The sequence below is a fragment of the Strongyloides ratti genome (assembly GCF_001040885.1).
Source record: "Strongyloides ratti genome assembly S_ratti_ED321, chromosome : X".
NCBI classification, from domain to species: domain Eukaryota; kingdom Metazoa; phylum Nematoda; class Chromadorea; order Rhabditida; family Strongyloididae; genus Strongyloides; species Strongyloides ratti.
The window spans coordinates 4,621,595-4,640,719 of NC_037309.1; the positions used below are offsets into that span (position 1 = coordinate 4,621,595).

General features: G+C 18.1%; 4 protein-coding genes across 4 annotated transcripts; all 4 read right to left on the bottom strand.

The window, feature by feature from the left end:
* Window positions 1-727: 727 nt before the first annotated feature.
* Window positions 728-11,211, bottom strand: SRAE_X000099400 (Netrin receptor UNC5D; the record flags this gene model as incomplete). The annotated part of the gene is made up of 6 exons (XM_024645405.1): window positions 728-916; window positions 973-3,185; window positions 3,303-3,587; window positions 4,635-4,851; window positions 5,152-5,276; window positions 11,139-11,211. 6 exons carry the CDS (start codon window positions 11,209-11,211, stop codon window positions 728-730), a joined length of 3,102 nt encoding a protein of 1,033 aa, XP_024510867.1.
* Window positions 11,212-12,291: 1,080 nt separating this feature from the next.
* On the bottom strand, window positions 12,292-13,514 carry SRAE_X000099500 (Estradiol 17-beta-dehydrogenase 12; the record flags this gene model as incomplete). The annotated part of the gene is made up of 2 exons (XM_024645406.1): window positions 12,292-13,094; window positions 13,349-13,514. The coding sequence occupies 2 exons, from the start codon at window positions 13,512-13,514 to the stop codon at window positions 12,292-12,294; spliced, it is 969 nt and encodes a 322-aa protein (XP_024510868.1).
* Window positions 13,515-15,236: 1,722 nt separating this feature from the next.
* Window positions 15,237-15,982, bottom strand: SRAE_X000099600 (Sensitivity To Red Light Reduced-like, SRR1 domain-containing protein; the record flags this gene model as incomplete). The annotated part of the gene is made up of 2 exons (XM_024645408.1): window positions 15,237-15,765; window positions 15,816-15,982. The coding sequence occupies 2 exons, from the start codon at window positions 15,980-15,982 to the stop codon at window positions 15,237-15,239; spliced, it is 696 nt and encodes a 231-aa protein (XP_024510869.1).
* A 333-nt stretch (window positions 15,983-16,315) lies between these two features.
* On the bottom strand, window positions 16,316-17,881 carry SRAE_X000099700 (UDP-glucuronosyl/UDP-glucosyltransferase family-containing protein; the record flags this gene model as incomplete). Its single annotated transcript, XM_024645409.1, has 3 exons — window positions 16,316-17,578; window positions 17,618-17,791; window positions 17,837-17,881. 3 exons carry the CDS (start codon window positions 17,879-17,881, stop codon window positions 16,316-16,318), a joined length of 1,482 nt encoding a protein of 493 aa, XP_024510870.1.
* Window positions 17,882-19,125: the final 1,244 nt, after the last annotated feature.

Below are 19,125 nucleotides of genomic sequence, written 5' to 3' on the forward strand. Positions count from 1 at the left end.
TTAAAAAATTTTATATTTTGTAGTTTAATAAATAATTTAATTTATTTAACAATAATTTTTAAATTTAAAAGTTTTTCTATATATATATATTTTTTTTTTTCTAAAATATTTTAAAAGAAATTAATTAACTTAAATTTTAATATGTAAAGTTCTTAATTATTAAATTATTATTGCTTTAATTTATAAATAAATTAAGAATTAACTTTCTAACTAAAATTATAATATTTATATTAACTTTGTTAATAATCAATTTTAAAAAAAATTATATTTAATAAAAATTTTTTTTAGACAATAATTTAATTAAAATATCATTTTTATTTATGATAATAAATTTTTATAATATTTTGTAAAATATAAAAAAAAAATGTAAAAATTTATTTATTTATTGATAATTATTTTGCAATATAAAAAAAATTAAAGGCAAAAAATATTATAATACTTTTATTTTTATTAAAAAAAAACATAATTTTTTTTTAAATATGAAATATGTTATATTTTTTTTTATTAAATTCCTATAATAAAATAAAAGTTATACCAATACTGGTTTTGTATTTACATAATTAAAATATTTTTTTTTACAATAAAATATTTATATTTTTTTTAAATAGTTATACTAAAAAATAGCCATTTTTTTGTATTTTTTTTGTTATGGCAATATTAAAGCAAACATAAATTAATTAGCTTTATTTTTACATAATTAAAAATCATATTTTTTTTTGTTGTTATATTAATTGTAGTCAAATAATGAAGCAACATATTTTTCAAGAAGAATAACACCTTCTGTGCATCCAAGTACTCGTATTGTTTGTAGGAGATCCAAAATTGCTCTTTCAGAACCTTCATTAATAGATTCCCATAATTCAAGACATAATCCTGTAGGAGACATTCCATTTGACATGATATTATTTTTAAAAAACTATAAAAAAATATTTATAAAAAATATATTAAAAAGTTTTTTTTTATAAAACTTACGATTATATGTTGTTCCATTCCTAATTTTTTTGCTAAAGATTTAAACATAAAAGGTTCTTTATCAATTAAATATGATAATTGAGTTTTTACCATACTATTTAATAAAAAGTCATTAGAAACTAATTTATCATCATAGAAAACAGATTTTCCCATTATAACATTAGGATTAACATTCATAAGATTAATATTTAATTGAGTTGGTTCAGAAAAATTATTACCATTTTGATAAATTTTAAAATGTCCAATAAATGGATAATTTGTATTAGGTAAATTAACAACAATATGTAAACCATTTTGTGAACACCAATTATGATTATTTTCATGAATATCTACTATTTGAATTTCTTGATAATTTTGATTATATAATTTACAACATAATGAACCATTTTCTTTTAGTAAAAAATTTTCTGCCTCACCTACAAGGTATCCTTGGTTTTCTTCTTGTTTGCGAACATTTTCTACAGCCATACCAGTTTCTGGTACAAAATATAAACGTATAGATGTTGGATAAATTGTATTAGTATTAAATTCAGAAGATGAAATATATGCAGATATATGAATTCTTTTTGATGGTTGATTAGTCTTTTTTTTTGATTTTCCAACTAATAAAAATTGTCCAAATTTTTGACTCATAACATGACATTTTTCTCTTTCAACAATAAATATACAATCATCAGGTGTATCATTTTCAGTTATTTTAGATATTGATTCATTAGATGAGAATGAATTTATAGCATGCCATCCATCTTTACAACCATAATTAACATATAATGTAAATATCCAATTATCTTTTGGAAATAATGATGCATTATGATCAAATGTCAAAACAATTGGTTTTAACATATCATTTTTAAAATTATTATAATTGTCATTATCACATATTCCACACATAACAAGTGAACTAAGATGATGTTCATCTTCAGCAACTGATGGCATATCTTTTAAATCATCAGATAATGCTAAAAATAACATTTTATCTCTAATAAAAGTACCTTCTGATATTAAAAGTCCAGCACCATTTTTTTGTAATTTTATTTTTCCACCACATGGTTCAATTGATGCTGCAATTATTGTAGCAAATCTATCTTTTACATCATCATTATATAATTTATTTGAAGTTGTTGTTGAACTATGTTGTATTGTTTCTGTTTCAATATCATATAAACTAGCATAATTATCATCAGAACTATAATTATCACCATTTATTGATAATCCTTTAATATGATGAAATTTTTGATTTGATGAAGTATTATCATAATTAACAATTAATGCTGTACTACATGTTGATTTATTTCCACTATTTTTAAATGAATAATTAGAATTACCACTCATTTTTGAATTTAATGTAAAATTATAAGGAAATGGTGAATTATTAGGATTATCAATAGGATCATAATGAAAAGAATTTATTTTATTTGCTAATGTTGCTTGAGTATTTGGATGTTGTTGTAATAAAACTGTTCTAACTGTTTCTTTATCATAATGATGACATCTTGATTCTTTTTTACGTCTTTTTTTTGATATTCTTTTAAAACACATAAAAGTAAGTATAATTAATAAAAGAAGAAGTATTATAAAAGAAACAAGTCCAAGAATAGATAAAGTCACGAATTGTGAAGTCCATTGAATATTTAAATCTCCACTTGACATACCATTGCCGACTACTTGATTATGTATATTATTTAATGAAAAATGATTTCTATTATATTGATTATTATTATTATTAAATGGCATCTTATTATATTCATCTATATGATGATTGTATGGTGGGTTAAGTGATTTCATAAGTGTACTACAATTATTATTTTTATAAAAATCATCATTAAGAAGACAAAATGAATGTTCTTGTGATGATCCAAGGCAAACAACATCATTTGAAGATAAATATTTATCGGTATTATCTTTACATTTCCTGTTGCGAGTCTTTTGACAATTCTCATTACACATAGACCAAGATGTCCATTCTGTCCAATGACCAAAATACTCTTCACATGTATTAGGACATTCATTAAATTGTTCCTCTTCACCATTACAAGGATCACCGCCATTTAATGGTGGTGGATTGTTACATAATCTAGTTCTTCTTTGCGACGGCATTAACCTTTGTAAAATTTGTTCATCACCATTAAACTTTTTGACATTTTCTAATAATAAATTACAATTGACATAACAACTACCAGACCACTCACTCCAAGGAGACCAGCCACCGTTAACTATAAAAAAAAGGTTATAATAAAATAAAAGGTGTTAAAATAAATGATTGATAGATAAGAAAAGAATTATATATATATTAAAATATAATAATTTTTGTTTAATAAAAAGATACTTACCGAAAACTGTTATTTCACCTGGTTCAGATATTCTTTTATTAGCAATATTTTTTGCCTCACATGTATAATTACCAGAATCATTAAGTCTTGTTGTTGATATAATTAAACTACCATCATTTGCTAATATTATATTTGGATCAAATGTATTATCAATTTTTAAACCATCTTTATACCATGTTATTTCAGATGGTGGATCAGATTCTGGTGGTGTACATGGAATTTGTATCATTTTACCTTCATGAATTCTTTCAGATGATGGTGAATGTAAAAAATGTTTTCTTATATCTTAAATATAATAAAGAATTTAGTAAAAAAAAAAAAAAGAATAAGAAATTAAATGATTGTTTTAAAAGATAAATATACTTAAGATTTGATTTATTTGTATATTCTTGTCAAGTACCATAAACATTAAAAATAATTTAAAATAGTGAAATAAAAGATGTTTCTAATCTTATCTAAGAATTGGTATAGTAAAACGATTTATGACTTGAGATGTTGTAAAGTTTAATTATTTAAAGTTGTATGATAAAGATTATTTTAATGTTAATAAAAATTGATATATATATTAAGATTGTTATTGTAAAAATGTCATAATAAATATTGAATTTTTTTTTTTAATATAACTTTTTTAACATTATGGTATATTATAATATTCAATGTCATTAATCATTAAATGTTAATTGTTTGTGTTAACTATTAAAGATAAAGTTGTTTCCGGAATCACTTTACAAAAGTTAAATATACATATATTTAATTTATATTTAAGATGCATACATTAAAAATAGTGAATAATAAATAATGAAAGCTTTATAGTAAACCGCTTTATAATAATTACTAACTATCTTTTCTTTTTATTTATATATTATTGTCTCATACAATTAACCGATATTTAATATTGTTAAATCATTATGTCTATGGAACTTGAAACTTATTGCCTAAAGTTAGTATTTAGTAGATTAAGTAATAAGTTAATACAAATTTTTATCCTTTTTAATAGAACTTTATATATATATATATATATAAAATATAAAAATCCTATCATCTTTCAAATAATACAGTATTTTATTATCATAATAAGTAACTATATAAAGAGACATTAAAAGAATTATTTATCTACTGTCATCCTTTTTATCATCTAATCTCCCAAGCATTAATTATTTGAGAAAGTTATTAAAGATATATTATTTAAAGATAAATTATAATGATAACATAGATATAAGAATATTAAAAAGATAAATGGTTTTTAAAATACAAAAACACTTTTTAACTATATGATATATTTAAAGATTTTTATAGATAAGTAAAAGTGTTTAATAGCTACTAAAAACTTACATGCCAATTTAAGAACAGCCATATCTGATTTAATAAATATTTTTTCATTTCCTCCATATCCATAACATTGACAATTAATTTTTGGTTGTTTAAATAAAAAACTACCAGAGATGGAAGAATCAGAAAGTTGACGTGACATATCAACAGTTACTCTTGTTAAATTTGATTTTGTTATTTGATCAATTCCTTTTGAAATATCAATCATATCATTATCAATCTTAAAAAATATATTTTTTAAAATTATTAAAAAGATATATATTTTAAAAAAGATGTTATCAATAATGTAACATTTTATAAAAAATTTTGTATATCAAAATGTAATACATATGTCATATATATATATATATAAAGATATATCTTTATATAAATATAATAGAATCGGAATTTTTAAAATTGACAATTTTATCATACCAATCATAAATCATATAACATTGTATTGTATAAAACATGTAATTTTGATATATCCTTGTCATATTATGAATAAATACATAACTTTTTCTTTTTATTATAAACTTACCCATTGTGAATTACATTTTACCCTTATTTTATTAGTATTGATAGCTGAACATGATAAGATTGAGGAACGGGAACGTACTATATAACCAGATTTGGGATGTTCACTAAAGGATATTTTTGTCATATCTATAATATATATATATATAATTTATTAATTTATATATCAAATTTCATGTATATTTATTTATTATAAAATATATGATATATAATAAATCGTTTTGTAATGGTAATAAAAATAAAATATATTAAAATATATGTATGATGGCATATTGGGACTATATTAAATAAAACAACATCATATGGCATGTTAAAATTAGGTTCATTAAACTGATTGAATAGTGTAATAAATTGTATAATATGATATAGAAAATAAGATAAGGAGTAAATAAATATAAATGATTTAACATATTATTGAGGTAAATATATATTATTGGAAAAAAAATTTTTTGTTTATGTTAATGTAATGGATATTATAAAAATTTATATGTAAAAGTGGTTGTTAGATAAAATCAGTTTAAATGGGAAAAGTTATGATAAAAAAAATTTAAGTAAATGAGATAGAAGATGTAATGTTTTATAAATAAAAAAAAAAAGTTTAAGTTTTTGACATAATAAATAGTTAAAAAGTTAATGATCCAATTAAAAAGTCATGAAGAGTTTATTAGATAAACTAATACAATCTTGAAATGTTACATAATTAAATAAATCATTTGATATATATATATATATATATGAATGTATATATTACGTTTATTTACCTTATTTTTCTAAAAAAAAAGTATAATATTTTAATAGATCAATGAATGTATATTCATAAAAATAAAAAGTAATGCTTTTAGATATATAAAATATATAATAATAATAATATTTAATTAACTATTTAGTATACAAAAAAAAATTTTTTTTTTCTATAATATCATTAAATTGAATAATTTGTATATAGGAAAAATTTTTATATAAATACAATTAAATATATTTTTATCATTACTTTTACAAAGATTGTTAAAAATTGTTATAATGAAAAAGGTATGAAATATAAAAAGATATAAAAGCATTAATATTCTACAAATTTTTCTTTTATTTATAGAATGTTATGATTGTTAATGGGATTATTATATGAGGTGAAAAGATGTATTGGTTAATTATTATATATGTTAAATTTAATATTTCAATATTACAATGATAAATTTTTTCTTTTGTATCAAAAACAATTTTTTGAATAAATAAAAGTATTTATTATGAATAACAAAAATAAAATATACTATTTATATACTTTTTTTTAAATGTTAATAATTAAATGGTAGTTAAAAGAATGATAAACAAATAGAAAAAAATATTTAATAATATGTTATGGCATAAGTTTATAAATAGTTATATTTTAAAAGAATATTAATATAAAAAAAAATTTTTTTTCTTTTACATATATTATGAGAATGATATATATATATATATCTATATTTATATTTTGATATAAATAATATAAACAAATCTTGGTAAAAGTTTAGGATTAAATAAAATAACTATATATAAATATTGTAAAAAGATCTTTTAGTAGAGAAAATCATAATCCTCTAAATACATAAATATTTTACATATCTATCATAACATAGATTATAATATATACTCAAAGTATTAAATATTTCCTATATAAAAACATTCTCCAATATCTTTATAAAGTTTCTGGAGATTGCGCAAGTATAATATACTTACTATAACTTCCTGTCCTTCAATACAAAATATTTTCAGAAGTTTATTCTTCCAAAATAGTTAAGATAAGGCACGCCTTCTATACATGATAGTTAAGATATTCAAGAATATAAATGTCCTTATAAAGACGCCTTCTTTCTTTAGGAAATTGATATTAGTTTAAACAATTAAAAATGAGAGACCGTGACACTTTGTCCTGAACCGGTTGCGCAAAAACTTTATGGTACTTCTGGTCTTTTTATATTAAGCCGACAACTAACAGATACCAACAGTAGTTTTAGTGATACATGATGAAAATAACAAAAGAAAAAAAAAACAAATGTTTTTATTTTAACATAACTAAATGTTGATTAAATTAATAATTTTAAAGTACATTTTTAAATCATGGTAATATTATCACTTTAAAAAAAGTAAACTTTAATACAAAAGAACAGCTGACAATAGAAAGGAAAAAAAAAATAATTTCATGTTCAATAGAGTGAAAAAGAAAGTTCACTCATTTGTCTTTTTATTTACAAAAAAAAAGAGACTATTACCTATTTATTTACGCTTCGGTTAGTATTAAAAGTAAAGATTTAGTAATTTAAAATATATAATTTAACATATAATATATATATATAATATATATAAATGTTAATGTTTAAAAAAAATTGTAAATGATAGACCAAATAATAAAGTAAAAAAACTAACTTTTTTATACTATTAATTTTTTTTATTATTTTATAAGATAGATCAAGAGAAATTATATGTATATAATTAATATGCGGATATATGGTTTAAGAAAAAAAAAACATTATGTTGATTAGTAGTAGTTAACATTGTTAATGTTAAATTAATAATATTGTTAAATAATTTTAACTAAAAAAAAAACATATATTAAGAATGATAATTTATAAAGTATAAAATATGGGTCATTAAATAAATTCATATAAATTATATTTTTTTGATAAAAAGAATTATAAAAAAGACATAAAATTTTTTTATGAATAACTGGCTACCGGTGCCATCAAAGGTTAGTAATATATTTATTAATAATCATTAAAATGTCGCGTGTCATTATATGTGTTTGTTATCAAAGCATGTACCACATAAAATAAAAGTTTATTATATTTCATTACCATTTAGTTCCAGTTACAATAATCTACTGATAATATGTTTAAAGACTCTTAAAATTATCTACAATCAGTGGAAGGTACTTGAATATAATCAAATTTTATATAAATGTCCTAATCAGTGGTTGGAGGTACTTGACATTTAAACTATATATAGAAGGGACATCAAAACAAACTTTTTAGGATTATTGAAAAGGCAAATAACATTACAATATATTTTGATTGAAAATATAAAAATATTTTCTTTTATATTTGTAACAATAAAATATGAAATAAGTATTTGAATATAAAAATTGGTTATATAATGATATAATTTAAAGTACATATCATATTGTTAGTAAAAATAATTATTAATATATAATATGATAATAAGAATTGTATTACAAATGTAGGTAAACATGAAGTAGTGTGATAATACATATTAATTATCAATTAATACTTTTAACAAAAGATATTTTAATTATAAGATTTAAAAAGGTCCCATATATATATATATATGTTTATCTTTATATATTAAAGTATATATAATATTTACCAGAGAAAATACTAATCAGTAATTTACGATTTTATTAAAAGATAAACACATGTATCAACGACTGATACAAAAAGTTTAAATAAGTCGCATATGGTAAAGAGTATTATTTATATACTAAAGTTGATTATTATAAGCAAATAACTTGAGTTATGGTTGATTTAATATAAATACATGAAAAAAAAATTCATATATATATATACAGGTGACAAGATATTAGATACAATAAAAAAAATATATATATATATATAATTTAATTTAAGAATTCTTTTAAAAAGGAATTAATTTTTTTTTTAAATTATTTCATTAATTTATATAATATATGGTAATTGATCTATCTATAAATATATATAAAAGAAAGGTAATATATATTTAATTAAAATAATATTATTATTGTGGTTTAATATATTGTAATAAGATATGTAACTCAATTACTCTTTTAACTTTCATATGCCATCTGGATAACAGAGGTTCTTTTAAACTAGTTAATGGAGCAAATCACAAACAACGGATACTTAAACAATGATGGGAGAAATAAAAATATGTAGTAATAATTTAAATTTGACATTTATAACTTTTCATGTAATATAATCAAAGAACAATAAATGTGACATACGTTATGGTCTGGTTAAGAAAAAAATATTTTTTAATTTATTTATTTATTTTTTTCTTCTAAAACACCTTGGCGCCATATATCTTATATTAATGTTTTAAGTGGTATATCATATTTTAGTTTTGTTGATTATATTTAATAAGTAGTATATTTATTAGCCATGATCACTCTCATCATGACCATCAATCATTTTGAAGTATATTTAGAAGTCCTGAGAAGGTAAATATTATTTATAGAAGAAAATTTTTGTAAATAAAACAGTAAATTATATATATATAAGGAAGTATAAATATAAAATATTTTGATATATGTTATATTTAAAAGATTAACAATATTCATTTTATATATAATAAATTAAGGGAAGCTAATAATATATAAAATAATGAATTGTTTTAGAAAATATTTAAATGAATACATTTATCATTATAGAATAAAGACCCTAATCACATGAAGTTAAGCTAATATATATATTTATAAAATCATTGTATATAGAATAGTTTTATTATTTAAAGATATCAAAATTAAGATTAAAAGTCTTTGTTAAAAATAAAATATATAAAGTTAATTCATATATATATATATATATATAAATTTATATCATTCTTGAAGAAAAAGCTAAATATCTTTTAAGAAAGTTATAGTCATGTTATGAACAAAGAAAGACTGATAAGCTTTGATATGAGCATAAAGATGATACTTGACAAAGTAGTATCTTTATTATAAATAATGCCTTAGTACAAAGATAAATGAATAATGATGTCTCTTTGTTGTAATATTTTGTAGATTTGCCTGTAAATAATTTTGTGACGTGAATCCCCTAATAAAAATATATCTAACTATTGATAAATAAAAATAAAGGGGTAACAAATATGAGTAAAGTTTTAATAAAATAGTATCTATTTTACATAATATTAAACATACTAAAAACTGAAAAATGATAAAAGATTTTGATAAAAATTTAAAGAAAGTTGTATTAAAAATTTCAAAGTGGATATAAACATTTATGATTCTTAAATTGGTAAAAATAAAAATATTTATTTATTATCTTTCTAATAAATCTTTACTACTACTCAAATAATGTAATTTTATGCTAATTTGTTTTTTTTTAATATATTCTTTCATTTATAATTTCTATTAGATTATGTTAATATTAATGTTTAAAAGATACCTCATTTATTTATATTATAAATAAATAGATAATATAAAAGATAAAATTTAACATATGTAAAAAAATAATAATATACGAAAAAAGATTTTATAGATATGTATATTATTAAATAAATAGTTTTATTAATTTTAATCTTAAAATGTTTGTAAACATTTTTTTATATGCCTAATTAATTTTAAGTAATAACATGTGTAAAAAATAATTTTTTAATTATAATATAAAAATCTTACTTTTTAGTTAATTTTAATATTGTAGAATAAAATAATATTTAAATACATATAATTTAATTTTAAAGTAAATTAAATTTTGTTTAATATAAAGATTTAATACAAGATTTAAATTTAAAAAAAAAAAAATAGAACCATTTATATTGAGAATAAATGATAAATGTTATATTATAAATTTTAACTAACTTTATAATTATAAAATTATAGTTTTGAGGTCACCAATAAAAATATTTAAAAGTAAAAGTAAATCTTAAATAAATGATTAATTATTTATTGTTGAAGATAACCTTAAATTTTAGATAATTTTTATTTGTTGAGTAATTAATCAATCATAAAACATCATTTTTTATAAATTAAACATTTTAAAATTAATATGATGTTGTAAAAAATATGTTTAAAAAGTTATGTTTTAAAAATTTGTTTGTTATATTATAAATAGATTTTATATAAAAATTAAAATAAAAAAATAAAATAAGCAAAGAAAGATGTATAATATATTTTTTTCTTTAATGATGGTCATCAAGATGTTTTAAGGTTTAAAAATGATATTGTGTCATGGTAATTTGACTCAAAACAAAGGGTGATTGATATAATTAAATTAAATTGGTATAAGAAAGAAAAAAACGTACCTCGTAATTCATTCTCATCAACAAAATAATCATCATACAAATTCCAATCTTCATTTTTACCATTAATATTCATTATTTGTTTCTTCTTTAAAATGTATATATATAAATATCTAAATTAAATATGACAAGGTAAAAGAAAATATTATCTAAAAATAAATTAAAAATTAATATATTTAATTTTTAGATATAAAAAAAAGAATATTTATATATATATATATACAAATAATAATAAAAATAAAATGATTAAGTTAAGAAATAATTTTAATATCATAACCATATAACAAATTGTGAAAGAAAAATTATTATAAAGTTAATGGAAGATTTTAAACAATGAGTAAGAGTATATAAGTAATAAATATAATTATGTAAAACTTACATAACTCACTTAAATAACTAATAATAAATCTATTATAATAATAAATGAACTGACAATTTTTATATTTCTTGAAATAATAATAAAAATATATTAAATAATAACTAAAAAGCATATAAAATGATTATGATAAATACTTTTTTTTTTATTTTATTTTTTAAAATAATACTAATAATATTATATAAATAATTAATATTAAATAAAAAAAATATTTTTTAAATAGTTATAATAATTGTTATATTTTATCTATTTTATGAATATCCTAACAATGGTTGATAGATAATTTTTAAAAATAATAATATTTCGTTTTATTAAGATAAATAGAAAATAAGATTGATGTGGTGGAATCATTTTCACAGTTAATGGTGTTAAAAGCTATAAATAAATATTTTATTATCATTAGATAAATTTTATATATTATGATCAATTTTGTCTTTGTAAGGCTATTTTATCTTTAAATAATCTTTTTTATTTGAGACTTTTAGTTAGTTTGTTAAGAAAACTAGATAATAAAATAACAGTTTTTGATAATAAAATTTATATAAAATTTTGCCATTTAACATTGATAAAAAGATACATAAAATATTAAAATTGTATAATGTTATAAAAAAAATTTAATTAAATAATTTTAACAATTTTATTATTAATAATATAATAATAATATATAGGGTAATAATAATTTTTATAAAACTTTTAAAAAAATAATATATATATATTATTAAATTATACTTTAATATGATAATTTATATATAACAAATATAGTGATAATTTTTAATATCATTATTCCCTTTTTCCTTTGCGTTCAATGTATCCAGCAACTCTTTTTTTATGAACACGTAACATTACAATTGGTACGAAGAATAATTTAAAGATATTAAAACCGATCAAGGTAGCTAAAGCCAGTTGAACATCATGTTGGAAACAACCTGTTGAAAGAGGAAAATTTCCAATAGTATTAACAGCTTGTCTTGCATATTCTTCTGGATCAACAACAAAAATATTATTTGATTCTTCTTTTTCATAAAAAGCAATTTTTGTTGCAACAAGAAGTGGTATTAATAATTGAATTTTAACATTAGTATTTTTAAATTCATCAACTAATGTTGAGGTAAAAAATGAAATACCAGCTTTTGAGGATGGATAGGTTGACATATATGGTAGTGGTCTCCATGATGTTGCTGAAGCAAAGTTAACAATAATTCCATGATCTTTTTCAACCATTTTTGGTAAAACTAATTCAACCATCTTAACAGTTGACATTAAATTAACTTTTAATATTTGTGAACCTTGTCCTTTAGGTAATTCAACAAAATTAGCAACTTCTGATGGTCCAGTTCCAGCACAATTAATTAATATTCCAACATCTAATTTTTCAATTATAGAATCTAATTTATTTAAATCATCAGAAGCAAAATCAAAAACATAAAATTCAACTTGAGCTTTATATGTATCTTCCATATATTTTTTAATATCTTCTAATTTTTTAAGAGATCTTCCAATTAAAAAAAATTTTTTTATTCCTCTACTTTTAGCTAATTCATTAATATATGCTTTTCCTATTCCATCTGTTGCACCAGTTACAACTAAAAAATATTATATTTATATAAACAAGTTTAATAATATATATATTTATAAAGTGATGATTTTATAATAAGGATAAAAAAAAATACTAGTAATGTTATAAGTACATTTAAATGTATATAATATTTAAAATAATTCAATAAATATATTATTATAATTTGTTTATAATAATATTATAAAAATGTTTAACAAATTTATATGAAATATTATATCTTAATTATTTTTAAAAAAAAATATTATATAAAAAAAAACATACCTGCCCAATTATTGATATAAGATGATAAATCGTATGGTTTAGTAAAAAAATGTCCTTTGATACTATTTATAAGTATCCATAAACATTTTCCAATACGAATTGTAATGTAAGATGCTAAATACCATTTTAGAAATGAAAATAGTAAATCTAATATGGAATAAGACATACTTAAAAAATATTGGGAAACTAAAATAAAAGATAAAATTAGAATGATTGATATTTATATAAAAGCGATATATAAGATAATAACTACAATATAATAAATATAGGAATTTGTCCTTTTTATAACTATAATAATAGAAATTTTTTTTTTAGATTACATATCTTTAATATATTTCATCAAATTTTGATTATACTTTTAGCTCTATTAGATAACTATTAAACTGTTTTTGAAAGTTAACAAGAGAAACAAATAAATTTAACTATATATTATAAATAAAAGAGAGAAAAAGTTTGAAGGTTGTGAAAAGAACATTATGATAGGTCAAGGTCCATCAAATGTAGTTGTGTTAAAGAATTTATGACAAAAAAGTTTTTTTTTTTTATCTTTTTTAACTTTTTTTTTTTAGTTCTTAATAAATTTAAAAAAATAATAAATGTCCTAAATATTTGTATATTATTTAATATAATAAAAAAAATATTTTGTTATTTTATTAAAAAGTGAAACTATTAATTATTCTTAAAAATAATCATTTATTGGTTTAATTAAAGTTAAAAAGTTATATTGTTATAAATAAATGAAAAAATAATGTTTATCAAGATTTGTTATATATATATATATGTATTATTATATTCAAAATGTAATAAAATAAAAAGTCATTCAAACAGATTAATAGAAGTATCAATTTATATAAATTTTTCATAAATTTTAATTTAAAATATAATTTATAAAAAAAATAGAATAAATAAATTTAAAAAAAAAACATTTTTTAAATTGTTACTTAAAATTTTTTTCTATCTATTTTCGTTAACTTTCTAAATGACTTTTTCTAATTATATATCATCTAATAAGATGAAACAAATAATTTTTAAAATAAGAAGTATACTTATTAAAACTTGATAATAAATCTACTAGTATTAAAACATGTTTTTTTTAAATATAAAAAAATATTTTTTTGTTCTATTTTTATAGGATTGATACTTTTTTTATTCTCATTTATTTCAATATAAAAATGAGAAATTATTTCAATTTTATCAACAAAAATGAATCAATTTATATTTTTTTTTACATAAACGATTATTCATAGAGATAAATTTTCAAGGTTTTACAATTTGAATATTAAAAAAAGTAACAATTATAATGGTAAAATTGTTCTAAAATAAAAAATACTTTATGAATGATTAACTTATCATTTATGTAATCTAAAAATTTTTTATTAGATAATTTAATATTTAATATAATCATTATATTATATAATTTTTAAAATTTCATTTTATTATAAAACAAGCATAAATTAAAAAAAATTTTTTTAATAAAATTAATTTGAATAGATTTTAGTAAAAAAATATCTATAAAAATTTTTTATAAATAAAAATATAATTTCGAAATTTTTGTTTTTAAAAATCACAATTATTTCAATATTACATTTTAAATGTTAAAAGCAATATTTACATTATCTCATTTTTTAATTATAAGAATAAAAATTAATAAAATATAAAGAATTTTTATTTTGTATATTTTAATAATTAATTTTTTTTATATGGTTTTTTTTATAAAATTTTTATTTTTTTATTTGGTAGAAAAAACAAATTTTTTATTTTTAAAATAAACATTTTTTAAAAAAAAATAAAATTAAACTTAACTAATTGTAAATAAAATTTTTAGAAATTTTATATTGAAAAATACATTTAAAATATATATATAAAATTAGTGGTTAATAATCTTGAATTAGTTATACATTATACAGGTATTATTAAACGCTCCTAAACATTTATTATATGTTGGTAATATGCGTTTTTTAGCCATATCATAATATTCTTTCCAAAATTTATAATTATAAAAAGTTTTATATGTTACAGAAATATCATCTAAAAAATTGCCTAAAATAATCATTTTTTGTCTTTGTATTACACTATTGTGTGCCTTTAATATACCATCATACATTTCATTTTCTCCATGAGGTATAAAAAATAATACATAATCATTTTGGGACTCTGAAATTTCATTTTTTGTTAAATCAACTCCAGTAATATATCTACAATTGGGATATTGATTAATGTAATTTATTTCAATTTCATTTAATATTGGTTCTTGTATTGTAACAGGAATATTATAATATTTTTGTATTAATAATAATAATGCAATTTGATATGTTCCAGTACTTTCATATTCTCCAAAATGTCCAATCCCAAAGCATCTAATTTTTGATAAAATATTTTCATTTAAAATTTTTTTTAAAATGTCTAAAATTATATTACTAAATTAAGATTAATTATAAAATTGATTGAAAAATAATAGTTAACATACAAATATTGATCTTCCATTAATTGATTCATTGCTTGGTTTACATTTTGTTTAATTTGTTTGAAAGAAATTTCAATGGTACATAAATAAATAGGATTATTGTTATTTCTTTTTTTTTGTAATTTGCAAGATTTTCTTTTAGTTATGACCAAAAATCCATCAGCATCCATATATTAAAATAAAATTTCTCTAAAATATTTTTAAATAATCTTAATTTTTATATAAAAAATATTTAATATTAAAAATAAATATTTTAATATGTTAATAAAAAAAATCTATTTATATATATATATATATATATATGTTTTTTTTAGTAAATTATTTAAAAAATTATAAAATTTGAAAAAAAATTATTTAATATATAATATTAAAAACGTACTTCAAACATAAGACGAATCTCCAAAATACAAATGTATATAGATAATTAAATTGAAGTATTAAAAAGTTATAAATATATAAAACATTTATTATTGAATTAAAATTATTAAAAATTAAAAAAATAATTATTCCATTTTTTTATCTTTATGATTATTATTAAAAAATTTTCCAAGTTTTTTAAGAGATATTTTAATAATTTTAACAATTAGAAAAATAATTCCTATCAATATTAATATGGCATCCAAATAAAAATATTTCCAAAATGGAATATTTGAATATGGAATTGTAAAATGTTCTACAGCACCAAATTTTGAAGCAAATTCAACATATTTAATAAAAGTTTCTTTTTGATTATATGGTCTTTCTGCAATCATAAGTGACATTTTTTTAGATGTTTCTTTATATAAATCATTATTTAAAATTTTTCCAAATGTTTTTTTTAATTTTTTGTAATTATTATTTAATTCAGATTTAGTAATAATTTTACCTAATTTTAATTGTTCTATAATTTTTGCATTTTTAGGTTGATCACCAAATAAAGGAATTACTAGTAATGGAACACCAAATTTAGATGCTTCTAAAAATGAATTCATACCACCATGAGTAATAAAAAGAGATATTCTAGAATCAGCTAATAAGTCAAGTTGTGGTAACCATTTGAATAAATAAACGTTATCAATATCTTTTAAAAACTCAATATTTTTTTCATCAAATTTCCATAAAAATGTTGTATCAGAATATTCTTTAAATAATTTGATTAAATTCTTTTTCATATTTTCTTTCATTGTACTACTTTTGGTAAATGAACCAAATGATATAAGAACATTCTTTTTTCTTTTTTTTAATACATTATTAAATTCTTCAGAAAGTGGTTTTGGATCACGATTTAAAAAACCACCTAAATGTAAAAACTTTGGTGTTGTAGGTGATCCAAAACTTAATAGAGGATCACAATTATCAATTAAAAACGATGTTTCTTTAAATAATTTGTGTAAATCAATTTGTCCTTCAGGATAAACTTTTTCAAATACATAATTTCCTATCATTACTGAATCAGAGTAAATTTTTTTTAATGAAATATATGAACCTAAATTTATTAATCTTTCAAAAAGATTCATTTCTTTTGATAATGGTGCAACAGATGTTGGAAGTTGAGAAACAGGAACTGTTAAACCTAGACCTTCATAATATGAATCAAATGCACATCCTGAAAAAACAGTTATAGTGTTTTTAATATTATAATATTTTAAAATTCCTAATCCACATGGAACAAATAATTCAGCAATACCAAGATCAAAATTTTCATCTCTCATTTTTTGTGTAAGAATATTGTCATTTATAATATTTTCACAATTAGTGGCCAATATGCTTGAAAATTTATACATTTGCTAAAAAAAATAAAAAATAGTATAATGTATAAAATTTACATTTATAAAGTTTAAAGGATTTTCATGATTTTCATCCCATGCTTTTTTATTATGATTATCAAGATATTCTTTTATATAATCAATATCTACAGTTAATACTGACGGTTTGGCTATTTTTGGTCCTTTAACATTTTTATCATACATATCAGATTTTGATGGTGCATGTATTATAGTCTAAAAAAATTCTTTTAAAAAATAATAATAAATGCTTAAACATACAACTTCATGTCCTGCTTGAGATAACAAATTAGCAATATTAATCATAAAATTTGAATGACTTGGAACAAAAATATGATTAATAACTAATATTTTGTAACAGTCAGTTTTTAAACTATTTAGTAAGCATAATATTAAAATAAAAAAAAATTTTATCATCATTTTGTATAAATTGTTAAAAATGAAACTTTGAACTAAGTAACTTTTAATTTATATAATAATTAATAGACATTAACATACAAATGATCTAAAATAAAACTGAATTTTATTACTAAATTTTTAATTTGTTTATATCATTTAATTTAGATATAAGAAATTAGTAAAACATTTTGAATTATAATAATTTTTTTGCATGTAATTAACTTTTTGATAAAAATTAATTGTAAAGCTTTAATTAAATTTAAAATTACATTTTTGAATAAAATTTTACCTAATTTTGTATAACATGTTACTAAATTTTAGCATAAATTTGTATAAAATAAAACAAATTATCATGTGATAAATATGCATTTTAATATATTTTCGAGTAAATGATTATAATTATACTTAATTATTGTAACATTTTAGATAAAATTTTAGTAAATTTAAAAGGTTGTCTATAACTTTGATCTTTTCACTTAAATTTAAAACATTGTCTTTTTTGTCATTTATATAAATGAAATAATTTTAAAATATTTATTTAAGAAAAATTCATTCTTGTTAATTTTTAAAGTACTTTATTTAAAAGATGATAAAATATATTTTAAATAATATAACTTTTTTTTATTAAAATTTTAAATAATAAAATTGTTTGCTTTTAAATATTTGTTTTAAAAAATATTAGAATGTAAAAATTATTCTTTGTAATAAAATGTAGAATTGAGAAAAAAGTTTGATAAAGTATTGAAATTTATCTTAAAAATGTTTAGTTAAAATTTTTTTTTTTAATTTACAACAAATATTTATTTGATTTTTTCTATAAAAAAAAATTATGTTATATATTAATGATAATTTTAAAAAACCAAGTGGAATATATAAATATTATATTTTTTTTAAGTTTAAAAATAAAATATACTTGATATTTTTAAAAAGTTAAATTGAATTTTTAATACATTAATAAAAAGACATTCATAATTTATATACTTTTTTAATACAACGTACAATTAAAGTTTGAAATGGTTAATTAAAAGTATAATTTTTTTGTACCAAAACAAATATATAAATGTTATCTAATATATATAATAATTATTATAAACAAATATTTTATTTTATTGTTATTTTTGTTAAATAATTTTTACCTTTCAATTAAAAAA